Raw genomic sequence first — 20018 nt, 5'->3', positions numbered from 1 at the left:
GTGCACCCAGCGATTGTGTCGGCTGAAGTAAAAGAATTTCAAAAATGATTTTTCAGATTTCTACTTAAAGGCTTTGGAAAATGTTTGTGTACTCATTTTGGCTCCAAATTTGTTGAGACAAATTTTGCTAGGTTCCTTGTCGCCAGATCTACATGATAAAAATATTGCATGTCATTTTTGAGATACTTTTCTGTAGAATTTTATTTAATCATGTATATTGCTGATAACTTGAAAAATATGTAGAAAAATCTACAGACTTCAGAAAAATATGATTCCTAAGTTTGTTAATCTTCTTATGTAATGTACTTCCTAGGAAAAATATGTTTCATGCATGTGCTGTGGGAAAATTTTGAGGTGTAGTTCAAGTACCTTTAATGGCTGATTTTTGTTATTTTAGCTAGAGAGCAAACTTTGTATAAAACATGCATGTGATAATTTTTGTACAGTCATTGTATGCTATGAAGAACCTAGGAAAAATACTAACTCTATTGTTTGACACTTTTCACAGTTCAAAGTATTTTTATGTTCATAATCATGCCATAGCTTGTTATTTTTGTGTAGGCTAATCCACTCATTCAAATACCATGAAAATCTGATAGTAGACTACTTAGGGTAGTACTATGCTGTAGTAATTTTCTAAGATTTTTCTAAGCAAGAAAAATAGAGGTTGCTATTCAAACCTATTATTTATTAGGGTTTAATTAAGTGTTGCTTTCTGTGGGATTAAGAAATTAGTAAAGCTTTGGTGTATCTTTGAAGCATTTAATAAGATATGTTGACTTAACATATTAGTAGTAGAAGAGAATGCAGTAGATGACATGTGCTTGTAGTATATTTTCTTGGATGATGTTGACTACCTTGCATTTAAACATATCCATTGTATTCATCTCATCCGATGCACCGATTGCATAAGCACTTACGCACATTGCATCATACAGGATCGCAAACCGAGAACCCAGTCGTCATACCCGAGGAGTCCGAGGAGCAGCTCGAGGTGCAGCCGCAGGAAGTGCCCGAAGCCGACGAGGAGGACGTTGAGGAACTTCCGGAGTGCCCCGATCACCGCCCGAGCTCCTTCGAGAGAGGCAAGCCCCGGAGCATTTTCTCCCGGTTTGCAATTATTAATTCAATGCTTTACTTTAATTGATGCATTACGTTCAGGAGTTGTTTGCAACCGTTGCTGCATTATACCTTGTTTACCTTTGTTATACTATATCCTTGTTACCCTGGTATCCGCAGTCGAGTCAATGCTTAGCTGGCTTAGACCGGTAGAAGTCGGGTGATTTCCTGTCACCTACGAGCTATAGGTGGTTACCTGGATCTGCTTGGATGACTATGAAGTCATGGTATAACTAAGTGTTAAATGAAGTTAAGACCGGACGGAGACTTGCAGAGTTTTGGACTGTAGTGCTTTCCGTCTGTGTCGATTAAGGACCGACCGTTGTTGGGCCTCGAGTCATGTTGAACGCATGCCTTACATTTAGCTGGCCGGATAAAGTACCTTCCGACCACGAAGCTAGGAGATTATTCGGGCCGAGTAGATTGCCCGCAGCGCACTGTGCCGGAGCAGGAGTGGTAGGACACGGGGGCGAGATGATAAGACCAAAGTGCAGTCGGTCGGCCCCCGGGTACATGTGGTTCCTGGCAAACTCGAGATTCCTGGATAGTTGACTCGGTGATCAATATCTCACTTTAGCGGGTGAGTGAGGTTTGTGTAAGGAATAAATCACCAGCTGGTTAGGAATCGATTCGAATCGCCATCGCTCCTGGACAGTGAGCACTTGACTTGAGTGACTTCATCGTAGTAAATGTTTATGGAACACTTGGACAGTTATAATGAATATGACAGTATGGAAGTTGTTTAATGATCATTGGTTATCATTATCTGCTTAATCACATGTTTGCTCTAGTATAGGTGCAAATCTAGTCGACAGGTTAATAACAATTAACTTGACAATAATGCTTTAAAAAGGGTCATGAAATGCTAAAAATGCTCCTTTTTGCAAATGAGTCAGCTACCCTACTATAAAGCCCTTCATAATCCTTGGTGTCACTTATTTTCGGTTATGTCGGGTAAGTCTAGCTGAGTACCTTCTCGTACTCAGGGTTTTATTCCCACTTGTTGCAGATGGGCAGATGTATTACGGCTACTGTATCAACTGCCTTTATCCTGCGATGGGTGATGCTTAGGACCATGGGCATGGTCATTCCTTACGTCTCGTCTGATGCTTTTGTTGGAGATGACCATTCGCTGGCACTGTATTTAAACTCCGTGTGAGTGTGTGTGTGACTTGAACAAATGACTTCCGCTACTTTTATTCGAACTGGTTTTGTAATAACTATGTTGAAACTCTGATGTATCTGAGATTGCGAACTTTTATGTAATGGTGACCGCTAAACTGATTACGATCTTGGCTGGAATGGAAGTTGGTTTGAAATCCTTCGTGATTTCACTGGACTACCGGGTTATACGGGCTTAAGTTTGCTAAATCGTCTGCTCTGGCGGATGATTTTCTCACTTAATTTCGTATAATTGGTCGGTTCTGTTACAGAGTCAAAGCATGAGTGTAGGAGTTATATATAGGCCACACCCAAAAACTATTGTTGGAAATCCACTTAGCCGAAAAGTACTCACCAGCTCAGGTGGTCCCTTTGAATTAGCACCAGAGAACTCTAGAGAAGCCCCTCCAATGGCTATATTTCATCTAGCTGTTACTGTATGCTTGTAACTCTGGTGATGATCTCTGGAGACTCACCAGAGATCTTCGGTGAGTCTGAGAGCTCTAAGTGTCCTCTGCAACCTTCTCTATTATGATGCTCCAGTGGAACTATCCGGTGACCTTACCAGACAAATTTGGTGAGTCTAGAAGGTCACTGATCATTGTGTTACCTCACTGTACCTAAGCTCCGGTGGTACAACTCCATTGACCACTAGAAGTAAAGGTTTTGTGCACAGTTTACTATCAATCAACCAACACATAGCCTAACCTCTGGTGGCCGCGGTGTTGACCCCACCGGGGAGCTCTGGTGGCTATATAAACAACCTAGGGCATGCTCATTTGAGATTAAAGTCAGAGCCGCAACAACAATTTAGTTCAATCTATAGTACTTTGTAGGAGGTAATTAAGCCGCGGCTGCAATGGCTATAGCGAACACCATACTATTTTCTTCTAAAACAAACACCTTTAAAAATGAATTGGTTTCCAATTGATCTTTGGGCTTCAACTAAGCTATCTAGTGCTAGATTTGATAAGTGTGCATCACATTCACTCACTAGACTCAATCTATAGGTCAAGCCACCAGTTTGTACCCCTTAATAGTACGACCAAAAGATAAAATAAGGACCTATACTATTCTAAGTGTCTTAGTCCTCCTTAACCTTCATGCACATCTTTAAAAACCAAAACGAATTCCATCAATGGGGGTATGTATGGACACTATAATTTCCCAATCAATTATCATCATTGTGACCTCACTAAATAATACCGCTAGATAACACACATGAGTGACAATGATTATGTCATCACTAATCGTTAAAACCGAATTGTAGGTCTACATGCTTTTAGCCATCTTAAGAGGCACAATTCTGGTTTTTTAGATGGTTATTTGTTGGATTATAACTACGTAAATGTGCCAGCCATTTCTAAAAAATCCCTAGGTAATTTGGGAGGCGAACACAATGGCAATTAACAATTTACAATTATTTCTATAAGTAGACAAGGACAAAAATTTATTATGTAATGACATAAAGACAAATAACAAATCACAAAAGTAACAAATTTATTTGTAGTAGTTGGTACAAGAGTGTTGCCTGAAATCATCTTAAAATTCAAGCAAGGAGAAATGTAAATATAATAGATGGGTTCTATTTTTTAATTATTAGTAATGCAAAAGTTCCATTCCACATGCCAGGCTGCAACGACAAGACTAAAGGAAGTATCAAAACAATTCAAGCTACTCTCTCCATGATGTAATATAGTATATTCTAGCATTTAAAAATTATCCTCAAATATAATACATTCTAAGGATAAAAATCAATTTTATATTAAATATTTTCTATTTATCAACCGATCACCATTAATCACGTTGATGATAACGTTCAATTAGAAAATAAAATAAGGATACATGCGTCTTTTATATTCTCTATTAATTTATCTTATAAAATTCCTAGAATACGCTATATATATTATATAGGACAGAGGGAGCCGGCAAATTCGTAGAATAACGGAAAGCGTGCATGCAGCGTTTTGGAACTTTCCAATCAATAATTCACACGGATCAAATCGATGTAGATATATATGGAAGATGATGAACTTCACCTGGATATAGAAGGAAGCAGCGACATCATTAGCCAGCTCTCCTAGATTTGTGGTAGGGTTTAGCGCCGAGGTATATATATAGGAGGAAGATTTCATACGTGTTCTCCGGCCGTTCCTCCTTGGATATCCGGAGGTGGTTACGCCAATGGCGAGTAGCATGGCGCCGCCTCCGCAGACTCTGCCGGACGATCTCATCCCGGGCATCCTCCTCCGCCTTCCTCCGTACGATCCTGCGGGGCTCGTCCGGGCCTCCGCCGTCTGCAAGGACTGGCGCCGCATCATCACCGACCCCGCCTTCCCCGGCCGCTACCGCGCGTTGCACCCGACGGCCCCCGTGCTCGGCTTCCTCCACAACCCTAGCAACCGCGAGCTTCCCCGCTTCGTCTCCACCACGTCCTTCCGCCCGTCCGACGCCGACCATCGCCGGTGCCATGCGCTCGACTGCCGCCACGGCCGCGCCGTCTTCTACGACTACGTACGCCTCCCTCCAATCCTTCGTTATTTGGGACCCTGTCACCGGCGAGCGGCACAAACTCCCCGATGTGCCGGATGTCTTCACACGCCCAGCTGTGGTCTGCGCTGCGGGCGGAGGCTGCGACGACCACCGCGGCTGCAGTAGGGGCCCTTTCGTCGTCGCCTTCGTCGGCGTGGAGAACATACTGGAGAGCCATTACTTCGACGCACACGCTTGTTTTTACGCGTCTGACACCGGCGAGTGGAGCGTGCACATCAACATCCACCTCTCGACCACGGCCGGTACTACCCAGACAATCGCCCTGCCACGCTGGTCGGGGACTCGCTCTACTTCTTCTGCGGACGGGGGATCCTGCGGTACCGGTACGGCCTCCTGCGCCGTGTGCGCAGCAGGGACATCATCTCAGCAGGCATCAGCGAACGCGACGTCCTGTCGATGATGCAGCTGCCGAGGGAGAAGTGTCTCGGCAGTGGCAGGAACACCAACACCAACGTCGTTGTCATGGCGGCGGAGGGCGGCGGGCTGGGATTGGCCTGCCTGTGTCCTAAGACTGGTACCATGCTCTACCTGTTGGCAAGGGAGGAGACAGAAAGCACCGTCGGAGACGACGATGGCCGATGGGTGCAGCGCAGGGTCATCGATCTCAAAACGATGCTCCCGGTTGGCAACCTCAAGAGGCAGCCATGTTTGAGTGGCGTTGCCCAAGACGCCAATGTCATTTTTGTAAGCACAGAAGATGGCGTCTTCACCATCGAGCTTGGGTCGTCATTGCAGGCGAGGAAGCTGTGCGAGATGGGCGAAGTCAACGACTGGATGTATCCCTTCGTGAGCTTCTACACTGAGTCATTGCTGGTATGGCCTCTGTTCTATATTCTCTCTATATATGTTTGGTTCATAATGAGTTCATAGTTTTAGTTAGGCAAGTAATAGTCGATCAGATACAGTGCGTCAGTGCTGCTGAGAAGCCACACAGAATAATGTTCATCACCTAACAAGCAGTGAGCAACATTATTGCACATTGCTCTTGAGGCCAAAGAAAAATTAATATTTCCCTGCATAATATAATTACAAGTATATATTATTACCATATAACTTATAGCATGTAGTTATATCATTCCTACCTATATTTAGCGACTCTGAGATGGTGCTGGCTAAAGATAAAAGTACGCCATAGTTTGCAATATTTGTCTTGTCCACGTACTTAGGAGGCACAAAAAAATTACTTAGCTTTTTGTGCCTCTTAAGTATGTGGACCGGACAAATATTGTAAAGCTGACGTTGGAGTAAGTTATTTTGTTGAGTTCGTTTGGTCATGCAAGTGTGTGATTGCTGATCTATAGCATGGTTCTCTCTTTCAAAAAAGAGATATATAACATGGTTATAAGCTTAATGATTTTTTGTACCTTTATTTTCAGCTGAAGCTAGCCAGCGGCAAATTGCCAGCACCAGTCGGGAACCAGTGATCTTCGTATGGCCTGGCAAATAAATGGAATATAGGCAAATCGATCATCTCGCAGTGCTGATTCTGCTCTGTTTCTTCTGGGGAAATAAAGTCCGGTGAGAGTAGCTGGTTTAATTAATTCACCTTTTCAGTTCGTGTTCTTCCTATCGCAAGTGATCATGGATCGAACACTTCAGTTCCACTTTAAGATTTCGTCATATACGAGTCATTTTCAAGAAACAATTTGGTCTTGTTGAATTCATCAGTCATGTTATTGCGGCATTTGCTTCATTTTAATCTTTTGATATAGGTGGGCTGTGATGTTGCAGCTCCTGATTTCACCATTTGTGTACCATTATAGCTAATACATGGTGCATAGCTTGAAAAGTAGTAAAACCTGGGAGCCAACCATCTCTCCTATGGAGTGGCTTGATTCTTCCCCTTTTAGGTTAAGATCCCATTTGGAAGGGCTCTCAACTGTTCCTCCATCTCCTACGTTGTTTATCAGAACTATTTTTCTTTCTATTCTCTAGATGAACTAGGAAACCAAAGCCAATATTTTGGGCTCCTCTAGCTCTGACATCTCGACTACTATAGCACCGAGTCGAAGCCGGAAGGAGCCTAGCTAAACAGCCCAGAGAGAGAGAGAGGAGATTCTCCTCTATGATGTGGCTTGTTCCCCCCCTTTTGGGGTTGAGAGAGGGGGAATGTTTTGATCTACCAAATTCTTTTTTTTCGAAAGCGTGCTTAGCACGTGCTTCATTAAGGGAAGTGGGAATCAAGGTACACAACCCGAAGGCCCGGTTGGCGAGTTGCTATAGGCGCGACGGGTAGAACATATACAAAGATCACCGGCTCGAACGGTGGAGCAGCAAGGTCGTAGTGGTGGCTAGACTAATTGTGCGACAGAGAGCTAGGGGAAGCCCGCTAGGCAGCAGGCGTGAAGAGCGGCGCGAAGCTCCGGAAGCCGGCCGCTATCTGATCTACCAAATTCATCCATTAGATAGTAAAATTGATGGTGATTTGAAGCATCCCAACTTTATTTTCTTTTTTAACCTCTTCTCCGTAACCACGAGGTTTATTTTCCTTATTTTCTGTAAGGAACAGGTATGATAATCTGCAAGAAACAGTTGCGAGAAGTTCAGAATAAGACCCCAAATGACAAGCGACACAAGTCTATATTCTACACCTAATAATAACATGATTTTGGCAACTAGAGCTAACATGCCCAACCAATTAACAAGTTTATTAACAGACCACATCGACCAACAACAGACACCACCAGAAGTAACCAACTGAGAACTACCTAGTTTCATCAGATACAAACACACAGCAGCAAAGACATCTCTTTCTGGAACTTCCTTCAGTAGCTTTCTCATCAGCCTCTAACATGTCACGGATCTTGATGTCACCTTCCATTATCTGCAGCCGTTGTTGTGGCGGATGGCCCGCGCCTCTTGACGTGGACTCTAGTTCCCTCCAAGATTACTCTGCTTCAAACCTGGCTTGTACAGACCCGACGAGAACTTCATATTATAAACAGAAATATTATTGAGTTTTTCTAATGGCCCAGCAGACTCTTGCTTCGTCCAACCCCAAGGTTTAAAACTCTCTGCATTAAGAAACAGCTTATTTAGCCAATCCAATATCGATTCAGGTTCTTAGGCCTAATGGATGCCCCAAAATAACCAATTATTACCCTTCAAATTACTAGAAACAGGACGATAAAAAAACAGGTGATCACAAAAGCTGCTTCTAAGAACTTGATCGTCCTTTTTTTTTGTATTGTTCCGGTATCTAGTGATTTGGAGGGCAATTTGGAGAAACAGGTGATCACAAAAGGTGCCCGGAGTCAATTGACATGGTTTGTTTCTCTGGGCACCTGTGAGCCAAACAAATGTCAATTGAACCAGTTTTGAATGCCAATAGGTTTAACAGTAATATGGTTTAGTTTTCAGATAGTTCAAACAATAGAGATAATTTAAAAAGTTATGGCAAGAGAAACAGGGGAACAATTTTGTAATTTCGTAACCACAGTACAATTCAACCCATACTATTTACATGATGGCTAGTTGGGAGCAATAAAATATTTAACGAGCACTCCTCCATCTAAAGAGAATATTGAGACACCAAGATTAGTTACTAATTTCTACTCCCAGCATGCTCATTTAGCAACCTGCAAGCAAGATTAACAAAATATCAAGGTTGAAATTAATTAAACTCACCATTCACATGATAGATGTGTTATGCAAATTACAGGACCAGGATCTCTTTTTTATTACTAAACACATGAATTTATCACACTGGTTGCCTCTATATCATGGCAATGGAAATTGAAGCAAGCTAGGTTGACGAGGTGAAAGTTATGCCCAGCAGCTCAAGACATACTAGAAACTGTTTGTTCATTGTCTCCATGTCGCTACAGTAAATTACAAGCACGAAAATCAAATCATAAGTGCTCTAATGGTTCTGTGCCAGACTGCCTGTCCCTACATAGTAGTACTTGAGGAAAAGAAAAGGAATATAAAACAAACAAGTTATCGACGTAACATGAAAACTGGGCAGTAGTGGAAACGATAAAATTAAAAGCATGTAAAAAAAGAAAGGTTAAGCACCTGAGCAAATTGTCAAGTATAGTTAACATAAGATAAATAGGAAAAAATAGCGGGTCATTTATATATGACAAATCACAAGGTACTTAATTAGGTCGTCATTTGGCTGTACACATATTGCATGTTGTGTACTCTCTCACAATTTACATCCCAATGCAATGCAGCTTGTTAACCACTTCAAAAATATTGAGAAAATTACTAAGGTGATGTCGCTAAGATGCTGGTGGGCCAAATATGTGCACATCACAAAACAAAACAAAAAAATACATCACCTTTTCAACCAACACAGAACCTTACTTCCCCTGCTTACAACGGCCATGTCTTTCTCTAAACTTGTGGCTTGTTCCATCAGCTTTGGAATTCAGTTGATATCATTCTTCCCAGGAACCATGCTGTGGACTTCTACAAGTCCTTATTTGGCAAGGAGGAGACACAAGGAGTTAGTTTAAGTAACTCCTTTTGGGAGGAATCTGAGAAAGTCTCTTCTGTTGAGAAAGATTTTCTAGAAGCTCCCTTCTCTGAAGAAGAAGTGAAGAATGCTGTCTTTGGTTCATATGCAGATGGTGCACCTGGACCAGATGGCTTTCCTTTCCTGTTTTACCAAACTTTTTGGGAAGTGATTAAGGGTGACTTGATGAGATTAGTTAATTCTTTTTGGGAAAATAATCTAGATCTGGACAGATTGAATTATGCAATAATCACTTTAATTCCTAAAGAGCCAGATGCCAAAACCCTTAAGAAATTTCGACCTATCAGCTTAATCAATTGTAGCTTTAAAATTTTTGCTAAACTGTTGAATAACTGACTAGTGGTGGTGGCTGATAGGCTAATAGCTCCTAACCAAACTGCCTTTATAAAAGGCAGGTACATTTTGGAAAGTGTAGTGGCTGCTCATGAGATAATTCATGAAGTTAATAGAAATAAGGAAGCTGGGGTTATCCTCAAGTTGGACTATGAAAAAGCTTATGATAGGGTTAGTTGGAGCTTCCTTGAGGACATGCTCATTTCTAGAGGTTTTGGAGATAAGTGGATTAGGAAAGTGGTTCAGGGGGGATCTTTATGCATTAGGATGAATGATGAAAATAGTACCTACTTTAAACCAGGGAAAGGTTTAAGGCAAGGTGATCCCCTCTCCCCTCTCCTTTTTAACCTGGTAGCTGATGTCTTCTCTAGGATGCTTATGAAAGCTGCTAGTTGTCAGTTAGTGTCTGGGCTGCTGCCCCAAGTTACTGCTGGAGGTATCATCAGCCTTCAATATGCTGATGATACTCTCCTCTTCCTTGAAAATGACCTAGAAAAAGCTAGTACTTTAAAGTGGCTGCTGGTATGCTTTGAAAAAATGTCTGGGATGAAAATCAATTATGATAAGAGTGATTTAATCACAATTGGGCTAGATGAAGACAGAGCTAATTGTTTTGCAAAAATCTTCTGTTGCAAAAAAAGTGAGTTTCCCATCAAGTATTTGGGAGTTCCTCTCCGGATAGCTGGGTGGAGAGGTAGGCTTTTATCCTATGCTGGTAGACTCACCCTTCTCAAAGCTTGCTTACCAAGCATCCCCATTTATCTCCTCACTATTATTAAGTCTCCAAAGTGGGCCATTAAAATGATTAACACCCATATGGGACACTTTCTGTGGGATAACAATGAAGATCACCACAAGTATCATTTGGCCAATTGGCAAACTGTGGCGCAGAAAAAAAAAGTAGGTGGTTAAGGTGTTCCTGATTTGAGAAGTCTCAATCTAGCTTTGCTAAGTTCATGGATTTTTAGATATCCGTTGAACTCAAATTCTATTTGGAAACAGATTGTTGACTTCAAGTATAAGAATGATAAACCTAATATCTTGTGCTGTCCAAATGTGGGTACCTCTTCTTTTTGGAAAGGAGTTTTTTGGGCTGCTCAAGCTGCTTGTCTGGGAATTAGATGGGTAGTGGGGAATGGCAAAAAGGTAAGGTTTTGGGAAGATTGTTGGTTGGGCAACACTAGCTTGGCCATTACATATTGGCCCCTGTTTGTTATTAACGAACAGCAGGGGAAAACTGTTTAAGAGGTTTTGGATGGGGAAAACTTGATGCTTACCTTTCGAAGGAGTGTCTCTAGCAATCTCATGAATATGTGGTGGGAATTAGTAGGTTTGGTTGAAGGTACATCTCTCTCTGAAGAGGATGACCAATTACTTTGGAGTTATACAACTTCGGGGAAGTATTCGGTGCAAACTTTGTATGCTGTGATTAATCACAGAGGCATGACTCATAGATTTGTAAGTGCTATATGGAAGATTGAGATTCCTCCTAGGGTCCAGTTCTTCCTTTGGTTATTGTCCCATAATAGATTATTAACAAGAGATAACCTGTCTAAACGACGTGATGTCAGTGATCCAGCCTGCATTTTTTGTACGGAGCTTGAATCCATTGTACATCTTTTCTTTGATTGTTGCATTGCTAAGAATACTTGGATGATAGTTTCAGATCTGTTGGGTATCAGCTTAGGCTGTGATTTTGAATCAGTGGCTCGGTTCTGGCTTGCTAACAAGAGACATGGTCTGACTAATGTGATTTCTGCAGCGGTCATGTGGTCGCTGTGGAAATTGCAAAACGAAATCTATTTTCAGGGAACAAGATGGACAGGGATGGCAAGACTATTTCTAAAGATTGTCAGGATGTTGCGGCGCTGGATGCCACTATTCAAGCAGGAGCTGGGATGTCAAGTGGAAAGTTTTGCAAGTCGTTTGGAGATCCATGCAAGCTTACCGCCTCAGATCATGTGGAAGACGGTGGAGACGAGTTCATCATCAGAATTGGCGCTATCGCGGCTGCTCTACATTTGGATACAAATGCTCATTCGGCTCAGCATGAAGCTATTTCTGAACATGGTTGTGCTGGTTCTGCGTCTTGTTCTCTATCGGCCATAAGGCCTGACTCTGTTGGCTAAATGCCACAAACTATGCTGTGAACCGTTTTTGCTTTATGAATATATAAAGCGGGGGAAACCTTCCTTTCAAAAAAAAAAAATCTTCCCAGGAACTTCTAGCTTGTGAGCTTGCTTACAACGGCCACGTCTTCCTCTACACTTGCAGTGTGTTCCATCAACTTTCTTAGAACTCATTTGAGATTGCACATTCTTCCTTGGAACTCCTTGATTGCCAAATTGCAGAGTTTCATGCTTACTTGTTTCAGTAGCAGCATTCCCTCTGGTGGACGTCCTGCGCAGATGTTTGGAGATCCCACTTCCAAAGTAGACGGAACTGTAACCTAGCGGCCTTGGAGAGTAATAACCAGCCACACCCTTTAGAGTCTGTTTCCTCATATCAACAGCAACCAGCGTTACATTTGTGTCATCGAGGTTGTGTCTGTCCATGATGTAAACAACATCACCATCGTGCAAGCTCAGGGCTGGATAACCTGAGTAGAATCCCATCAAGGTTGGCTGCTCTTTGGTTTCAGCCTCCTGCTGATCAGGGTTGGTACGTGCTGGGTCCTTGGAAACTTCGATCGCACAGTCCTTTTTCCACTCATTCCAAGAATCCTTCCTTTCCCATGTGGCAGCCTTCCACCCTTCAGGTTCGGCGTGTAAACACATCTCGAAGTACTTGATGTAGCCTTCAACAACAATGATGTCCCGAAAATACAATGGAGGACCGTTGAGTGGCCTAGGTACCAATGGAGACGGCAGTGGGATGTAGCGAAGCTCGGGGCTGTCCTTGAGGACATCGCATATGAGCATGCCTCGCCAGAGGTCAACCCAGCCCATGGACCCAAGCTCCCCTCCAATATTGATCACCTTGCTGGAGTAGGTGTAGAGCAATTTCTCTTCTAACGAAGCAAGGTACATCAACTTGGTGCTCCATGTCTCCGTCTTGGAGCTGTAGAGGTGCAGTTTGTAGTGTCCCACGCGGAATCCCCAGCAGAGTAGAGCAATGAAATACATGTTGCGATTGCGAGCACGGCAGCGCAGGAGGCCAGCCTTATCGTCGAAGAAGAATCGGCTGGGAACCTTGGGGATCAAATCCAGCGATGGAGGCTTGCTCTCGTCGCCGGCCTGATAGACGAAGTGGTCGTTGTTCCACGCGACACCGTCGCGGCCCAGAGGGAAGATCGGGACGCGAAGCAAGGCGAGGTGGTCCTCCGTGCTGAGGAGCATGGGGATGCCGCCGAACGCGATGGAGTTCTCTAAATCCGGGCTGTAGACTGTGAAGCAGGAGCAGCGCGGCGGGTGGACCATCCCGAAGGTTACCCTGATGCGCGTGCCGCCGCTTGTGACGCCTTTCGGCGGTGGTGGCGTTGGTGCGGTCGTCGATGTAGCCGCGCCGGTCGAGGAGGATGGAAGCCGGAGGCGGATCCAGATCGTCGGGGTGCATAGGCGGACGAGCAAGGATTAAGAGCCTTTTCCCTGTGTATCATTAAAATTTATCTAGGTGCCATGACACTTTATTTCTTTGCCCCTCAAGCCATTCCGTCCATTTTCACCGGTAACGATGCGTAACGGCGAGGAGAAAAGACCGAAGTGCCCTCAGTCTAGGGAGGATGAGTAAAATTGCCGTTTGGCCTGTGTGCCACTCCCTGACCAAGCGTTTGAGCGCCAAGATGGCTGACGTGAGCAAGTTTTTTTTGTGCCAAAGGCACTGGGCTTGGCGCCAAAGAGACCCGCTTGGTGCTATAAATAGGCCCTCAGCTCTCTCTTCCCACTCATTCTTCTCCTTTTTGTCTCTTCTGCTACCTTGCTGCCAGTGCCATGTCTGGGAGGAGGCCCAGGTGGGTTATGTGCCCCAACTGTAGTGTGCTAGCTAATCGATTCATATCGATGACTACGAACAACCACAATCATGCTTTCCACAAGTGCCCGTACTTTGCAGTTCGTTTTTCTTCCTTGCTCATTCATTCATAGGTTGTTCTTTATTCCCTGTTTGGTGCTAATCTGTTGATGCTGTTGTTTATAGGCCGGAGGGTGCCAGTTTTATCAATGGGAGGACGAAATGGAGGACACTGTTGTGCACCCACCTAAAGCACCTACTCCATTACAGGCCATTCCTCTGCAGACAGTGGCAGCACCAGCTCCTATCTCTACAGCAGCTCCTCTGGCCATCGTCCAGGAAGATTCCCAGTCGGCTAGAATTGTAGGCAATGCAGTAGTGGAAGATAGGGTTCTTCAGCAGCTTAGGTGGATTGAAAAGCTAGTGTTTGTGTGCATCTTTCTTGCTTTGTATGCTATCATGAAAAAGTAAGGCCCTATGTATGCAGACTGTGTATGTGTGTGTTTGAATGAAGACTAGTGATGCATGAATGAATGGTTTTCATCAGAGTTATGATCTAATTTATGATAACATAGTAATTCTGACATCTCAAAAAAAATAACATCTCACAAAGTTTCATCTAACCAATAGAGTTCCATCTTATAGTCATTCATCTCACATCACATTTTCATCTCACATCACAGTTTCATTTTACATCACAGTCATGCCAAAACAAAGTGATAGCAAAGCAGCAGTAGTTTTTACAGCTAAATCACCAAAATAACAACTAAACACAGGTGGTTTTCATTTAAACCCTACCTTCTTCTTGCTCCTGGTATTAGAAGCTAGGCTAGCTGGCACAATTGAAAGCTTTTTTGGTGTAAGCTTCTTCTTCAACCCTATCTTCTTCTTTGGTGAAGGCTGGGGCAAAACAACCTCCATTGGTTCTGTCTGCACAGTCTCTTCATGAAATGGGGCAAGATACACAGACTGGAGGAGAATAGTATAGTCATTCGAACCAGTTCCAGACCTATTATAGTCAAGTACCAGGAAAGGTCAAGCATACAGTTTCATAAAAAAGTGCAAATGCAGAATTAGATCATGCTTACCTACTAGTCTAGGAATTTGTATGACATGTTGACGTACTGGTAGCTGGGCCATTACTTTTCTTGGTAGCTGATGTACTGGTAGCTGGACCCTTTGATGAAGAAGATGATTTCCTCTTCCTCTTCTGGTGTGTAGCATTGGCCACTGCCTCATTGTGTGGGAAAATCATGCCTGATGCAAGAGTTTTCACAACAAGGCTAGTCTCTATATTGTAACTTGCTACTTTCTTCTGCCTTTTCTTTGGGGTACCCCTGCAAAGGACAAGTTTACTGTTAGTACATGTATTTAATTTATAGGACAAATGAAAATAAAGTACATGTTTACCTTTCAGCCTCCATTGCAGTAATGTCTTCTGGGTTCCCATTCTTGCAGGTGTACTAGTGGTTGCCTAACTCATGGCATATAGGACACTCATGCTTCTTTGACTTCTTCTTACTGCCTCCCTCAACAGCTGACTTCATCCTGTTCTTCCTCCTACCACCAGTGGACTTGAGACATGGAGGGTGCATGAAGAAGTCATGTGTTGCTTTGGGCCACATGGACTTTGTCAGGAATGCATGGGATAGAGCCTGCATAGGCATCCTTTAACTTCTGGACAGAGAAGAAATCATCTACATGATCTTCTAGTCTTGCACCTGGAATTGAGGTGATGTAGGCAATAGCATGCTTGCAGGGTATTCCTGACCCCTGCCAGACTCTACATGAATAGGTCATATTTCTTAAGTCCACCACAAACCTAAACCTAGACCCCCCCTTAGCACAAATTTCTACAACACCTTCAGGAGAGCTTGTGATCACTTCAATATCAAGATTGTAACTGTCATCCTTTAGCTTCTGTACAATATGGGGTAAAATCTTTCCTTCAAACTTTCTGACCACCCTCTTCCTATGGTTCCATTTGATCAATATCTTCTATTTGATGGTGTCCATCAAGTCATCCAGATGCTTCTGCTTCTCTACCTTTATCCAGTTATTGAAAGACTCAGCCAAGTTGTTAGTCACATAATCAACTTTTGAGGCAGTGCCAAACTGGCTCCTAGTCCACAGCTTCTTGTGAGTGTCTTGAAGGTACTTCATAGCTTCTGCTTTGGCAGCAGCCATTGCCTGATAATGCTTATCAAACATATATGGACTCCAAGAATATGCAGAAGCCCACAAGTGCTCATAAAAAACTTTACCACTATACCTCTTCTTGAAATTCTGTACTAGATGGTACATACACTTCCTATGTTCAGCTTCTGGAAACACTTCACTAACTCTATTCATCTCTGCCTGGCCACAATCTGTGGAGAAAGTAAGCCCAGGTGGACTGCCTATTGCTTCCTTCAACCTCCCCATGAACCATACCCAATTTTCATTAGTTTCAGAATCTATGACACCTACTGCTACTAGGTACATCCAGTTGTCCCCATCAACTGCACAGGAAATGCACAACTGGCCCCTAAACCTCCCAGTTAAAAATGTACTATCTACTGCAAGATATGGTCTACAATCTCTAAGGAAGCCATCAACACAAGGTTAAGTGCAAAAAAGAGCCTATTAAACCTTATCTTATTATTGATGGTGTGGTGATCAATCACAACCCATGAACCAGGACTGGTTTCCTCTATCTGGGCCTTAAATCTAAAAAGATTATCAAAACTTTTGTCCCATGGGCCATAAATCTTACCCATGGCAAGTAGTCTACCTTTATATACTCTTTTGTAGGGCACCACAATCTTGTGCTCATCCATCAATCTCCTTTGTAGTTCAGTGGCACCTATAGTCCCATCTTCCTTGAGCCAATCAACCACTTGATGACAGACCCAGAACTAAGTCACTCCTACATAGACTCCTTGCCTCCTGGCGCTCTGGCACTGATGGGAAAATGGGTTCCTCTTTATCTGCAAAACAAATATACATTCCACAGTTACTGCATGCATTTGCAATAAGTAATAACAGAACCAAATTACTATCAGCATTTACAAAAAGTACATACACAGTACCTTAATAGTTACACCATCCTTCAGAGTTGATGCATGGATTCTCCATGGGCAGCCATCATTCTGGGCAGTGCAGGTTGCCCTATACCTTCCTGTGTCACTTGCCTCAATGTTATAATGGTACTCATGTTTCATAGAATGTGTAGCTAAAGCCAGCTTAAAGGAAGGAATGTCTGAATAAACAGCGCCTACAGCCATAGGAGGGTCCTTCTTGTCATAATCAGCATCAGGCATTTGTTCAGGTTCTTTATCTTTAATAATATCATCTAAGTCTTCTACTTCACTATCATCATTAGACAAGGATTCATCGTCAGAGTCATCACTGTCTGAACCATCAGAACTTTTAGGCTGCCTTTGCTTACTGCAAACTTGACTGTGAGGTTTGGTAGGTGGGGGATGTTGGGGGCCAAGGTCAATATACAACCCTTCCTCATCAACACCCACATGCTCATTGGATGGGTTTGGGTTAGCCAGATATTCAGGTTCAGCACATTCACTCTAGGTGGCACTCTGGGAGGCATTGCTTGCTTCTGCTCTGGTAGGACAGTGGACTGAAGGAGTGAATGGGGCTTCAACAGAGATGGCAGGGGGACTAAAATCCCAATCAAGAATCTGAGGCTCACTAGTTGGCCTATTATAGGCAACAGTCAAGAAATAGCACTTTGATTCATTACTTTTAGCAAACATTTCACGCATATCTTGGTCACTCCTTACTTCAACGTTGACCTTACTCTGATTGCAGAAATAAAACAGTCGAGCTACCTCACCAAAATCGGGTGGATACTTATCAACAACATCACGAACCACATCTTCAAAGTTAGTAAGCTCAGCATCCACAACTTTGTTCAAAGAAAACCACCGAGCACGCGAATTGGGAGTAACAATCCGTATTTCTAGGTTGAAGCTATTGTCTGCGTCCACCCTACAGATGAACAACAAGGAGCACGCAATCAAGGAGAACGCAAACGAGGAACAACACCACAGTCAACAAGACAGACCCTAAGCATCCACATTCACAACTACCCGACCTAATCAATCCATACTAAGGAGCATGCAATCTAGGGGGAATAACACTCACCTGGCAGCTCGCAAGTTCGGTCGCTCGCCTGCACCCTTCTTCACCTCACTACCATACGCGGCCAATCCTCTGGATCCACGGTGAACTCCAAGCAGGACTACCCCATTCGATGCCAGAAGCACGGGGGATTGATCTTCTTCTCAACCCGCCGCCGCCACTAGGGTTCCGCGTCCGCCGCTGCCCGCCTCAGCTAGGGTTTGGGGAAGAGAACGAGAGAGAAGCGAGAGTGAGAATACGATGGCGGTCAAGGTCGGTCAACACGACCTCTCCCTCATAGAAGGGTAAGATGGACAAATTTCCTATCCGGTCCCACCTGTCATGGCTTTGAAACTGTCAAAACCAAACAGAACATGCACGGAATGGCTTGGGGGGCAAAGAAATAAAGTGCCATGGCACCTAGGTAAGTCCGAACTTTTTAGTGGCCTGTAGGAAAAGGCCATCTTTTTTAATGGTACACAGGGAAAAGGCTCAAGGATTAAGGGGCGTTTGACCCGCTCTGGCTCCTGAAAATGGCTCCGGCTCTGGTTTCTATGAAAGAGCAGCTTTTCTAGAGGAGCTGAAGTCATTCTGAAAAACATTTGGCAAAATGGCTCCTTCGCACTAGACGACGTGGACCCACAGCAAGGAGCCACGCGAAGCTTATTTTTTAGGCTTCTCCTGCGCAGGCAAAAAATGGCTACGGCTCTTGACCGGCTCCCCATGCGGAGCCCTTTCTAAAATAGGTGTTTGGCACAGCTACTGCAGGAGCCGGAGCTGAAGCCCCTGCAAGAGCTCGGCCAAAGAGGCTCTAAGGATCGGCTCATGGCTGACGGATCAGTGGGGATAGCGATCGTCTTCCATGCAAACTAGAGGGGCAGGGAATATCTCCGCCAAATATCTCCGCCAGACCGGAGATAATATGGCTTTATTATGTACAATAATACACAATAGTATGTACAACACATGTACAGCACAAGGCCATACAATAGTAAACTCAAATTAATAGTTTTTTATTAAGTTACTAGTAGAAATGTCAGTACGTTACAACAGGAGTACGAGACACATAGTTTATTGCATGGTCACTTATATGCCGCGTTGTGATGGAAGAAAATAGAAACCCAAAAAATCTGTAACTGTTATGAAAAGGTGGGGGTTCAACACCAAATAGATCAGCCTAGGAGAAGCTCAGGAGTTAAGATTTCTTTGTTCCTATATTAAGTAGGTTGTATCATCGTCAACGTATACTCAAATTTAATATCCTAATAGTATATAACTTCTCTTTTTTTCATAGACGTAATTTAATGTTGGTGACATATTAATTACATTTAATTATTCTTTATTTAACAGGTTGTTCCTTGCTACGCATTTTATTGCTCAATCTGGTGGATAATAGTTACTGATTTTTTTTTCTACAATGTGCATAACTACACCGTGCTCTATTGCTCCTCTTCGTCCCACCCATCCACTTGGCCCACCTTGGCCCAACCCAACCTTAAAGCCCATCTCACGAACGTAGCATACCAAGCAGCCGCCAGCCGGGGGCGACACCGCCGAGCGTGCCGCATGCTGCGGGCGGTGCCACTGCGGCCAGGGGCGACATGGCTGGGCAAGCGAGCTTTGGGCGGCGACCAGGGCGGCGTGGCTGGGCGAGCTGCACGAAGGGGCGGAGCGGGAGCACAAGCGTCCTCAATCTGTAGACGACAGGTGCCACACGCAAATTTCGGTAGAAACCGAAATTGAAATCCTCGGTTTTCCTCCCGATATGGGAGCGAGCAGAGCCTGGCCAACGGTCGCGTGAGGCCGAGCTGTGTCGCCCCTAGGAGAAATTTTCTCTATCGAGTCTTGAATAAGAATATTTCTCTCTTGATTGATTGCTCCCTGTTCTTTTGAGACACTGCAGATCTAACCTTCTACACGTTTTCAATTTCTCCTTTTGCCTCTTATTATTGCCAACATGACTCCTTATCGGATAGCTTGCTATTGTCTTATCCATCATGGACTCTGCTTCGTGCGATGCCATAAACGTGCCCCAAATGTGAACGAGAAGGATTGACAGAAAAATGTAAGCGGTAACCGAGTTGATGTCGTAGTTGGACCAAAGATCTCATGGCCAGAAATTTTGCCTCTTTATTATTAGGGATAGATATGCCATGACCCGTTGTGCGCTCTAGGAGCGTCTGACCCTGGCTACGTGTCTTCGTCTACCTCAAGTCGTGCCCTTCCTCCCCCACCCTGCCTCCTCCCCCGCCGCCCCCGAGCGCGACTGCCTTGCGCCCCGGTCACGACGCTTGGGCCC

General features: G+C 43.9%; 1 protein-coding gene and 2 pseudogenes across 1 annotated transcript; 1 reads left to right on the top strand and 2 right to left on the bottom strand.

Annotated features, from left to right (window-relative positions):
• Window positions 1-4476: 4476 nt before the first annotated feature.
• LOC136495795 (uncharacterized) lies at window positions 4477-5233 on the top strand (annotated as a pseudogene).
• A 6640-nt stretch (window positions 5234-11873) lies between these two features.
• Window positions 11874-15021, bottom strand: LOC136495794 (uncharacterized; annotated as a pseudogene).
• Window positions 15022-15595: 574 nt separating this feature from the next.
• LOC136495793 (uncharacterized) lies at window positions 15596-19322 on the bottom strand. The gene is made up of 4 exons (XM_066491622.1): window positions 19244-19322; window positions 16669-16991; window positions 16523-16566; window positions 15596-16178 (listed from the first exon to the last, which is right to left on the bottom strand). Exons 1-4 carry the CDS (start codon window positions 19320-19322, stop codon window positions 15596-15598), a joined length of 1029 nt encoding a protein of 342 aa, XP_066347719.1.
• Window positions 19323-20018: the final 696 nt, after the last annotated feature.

This window comes from Miscanthus floridulus, chromosome 12 (assembly GCF_019320115.1).
Source record: "Miscanthus floridulus cultivar M001 chromosome 12, ASM1932011v1, whole genome shotgun sequence".
NCBI classification, from domain to species: Eukaryota; Viridiplantae; Streptophyta; class Magnoliopsida; order Poales; family Poaceae; genus Miscanthus; species Miscanthus floridulus.
This window is presented reverse-complemented; position numbering and strand designations above follow the sequence as displayed.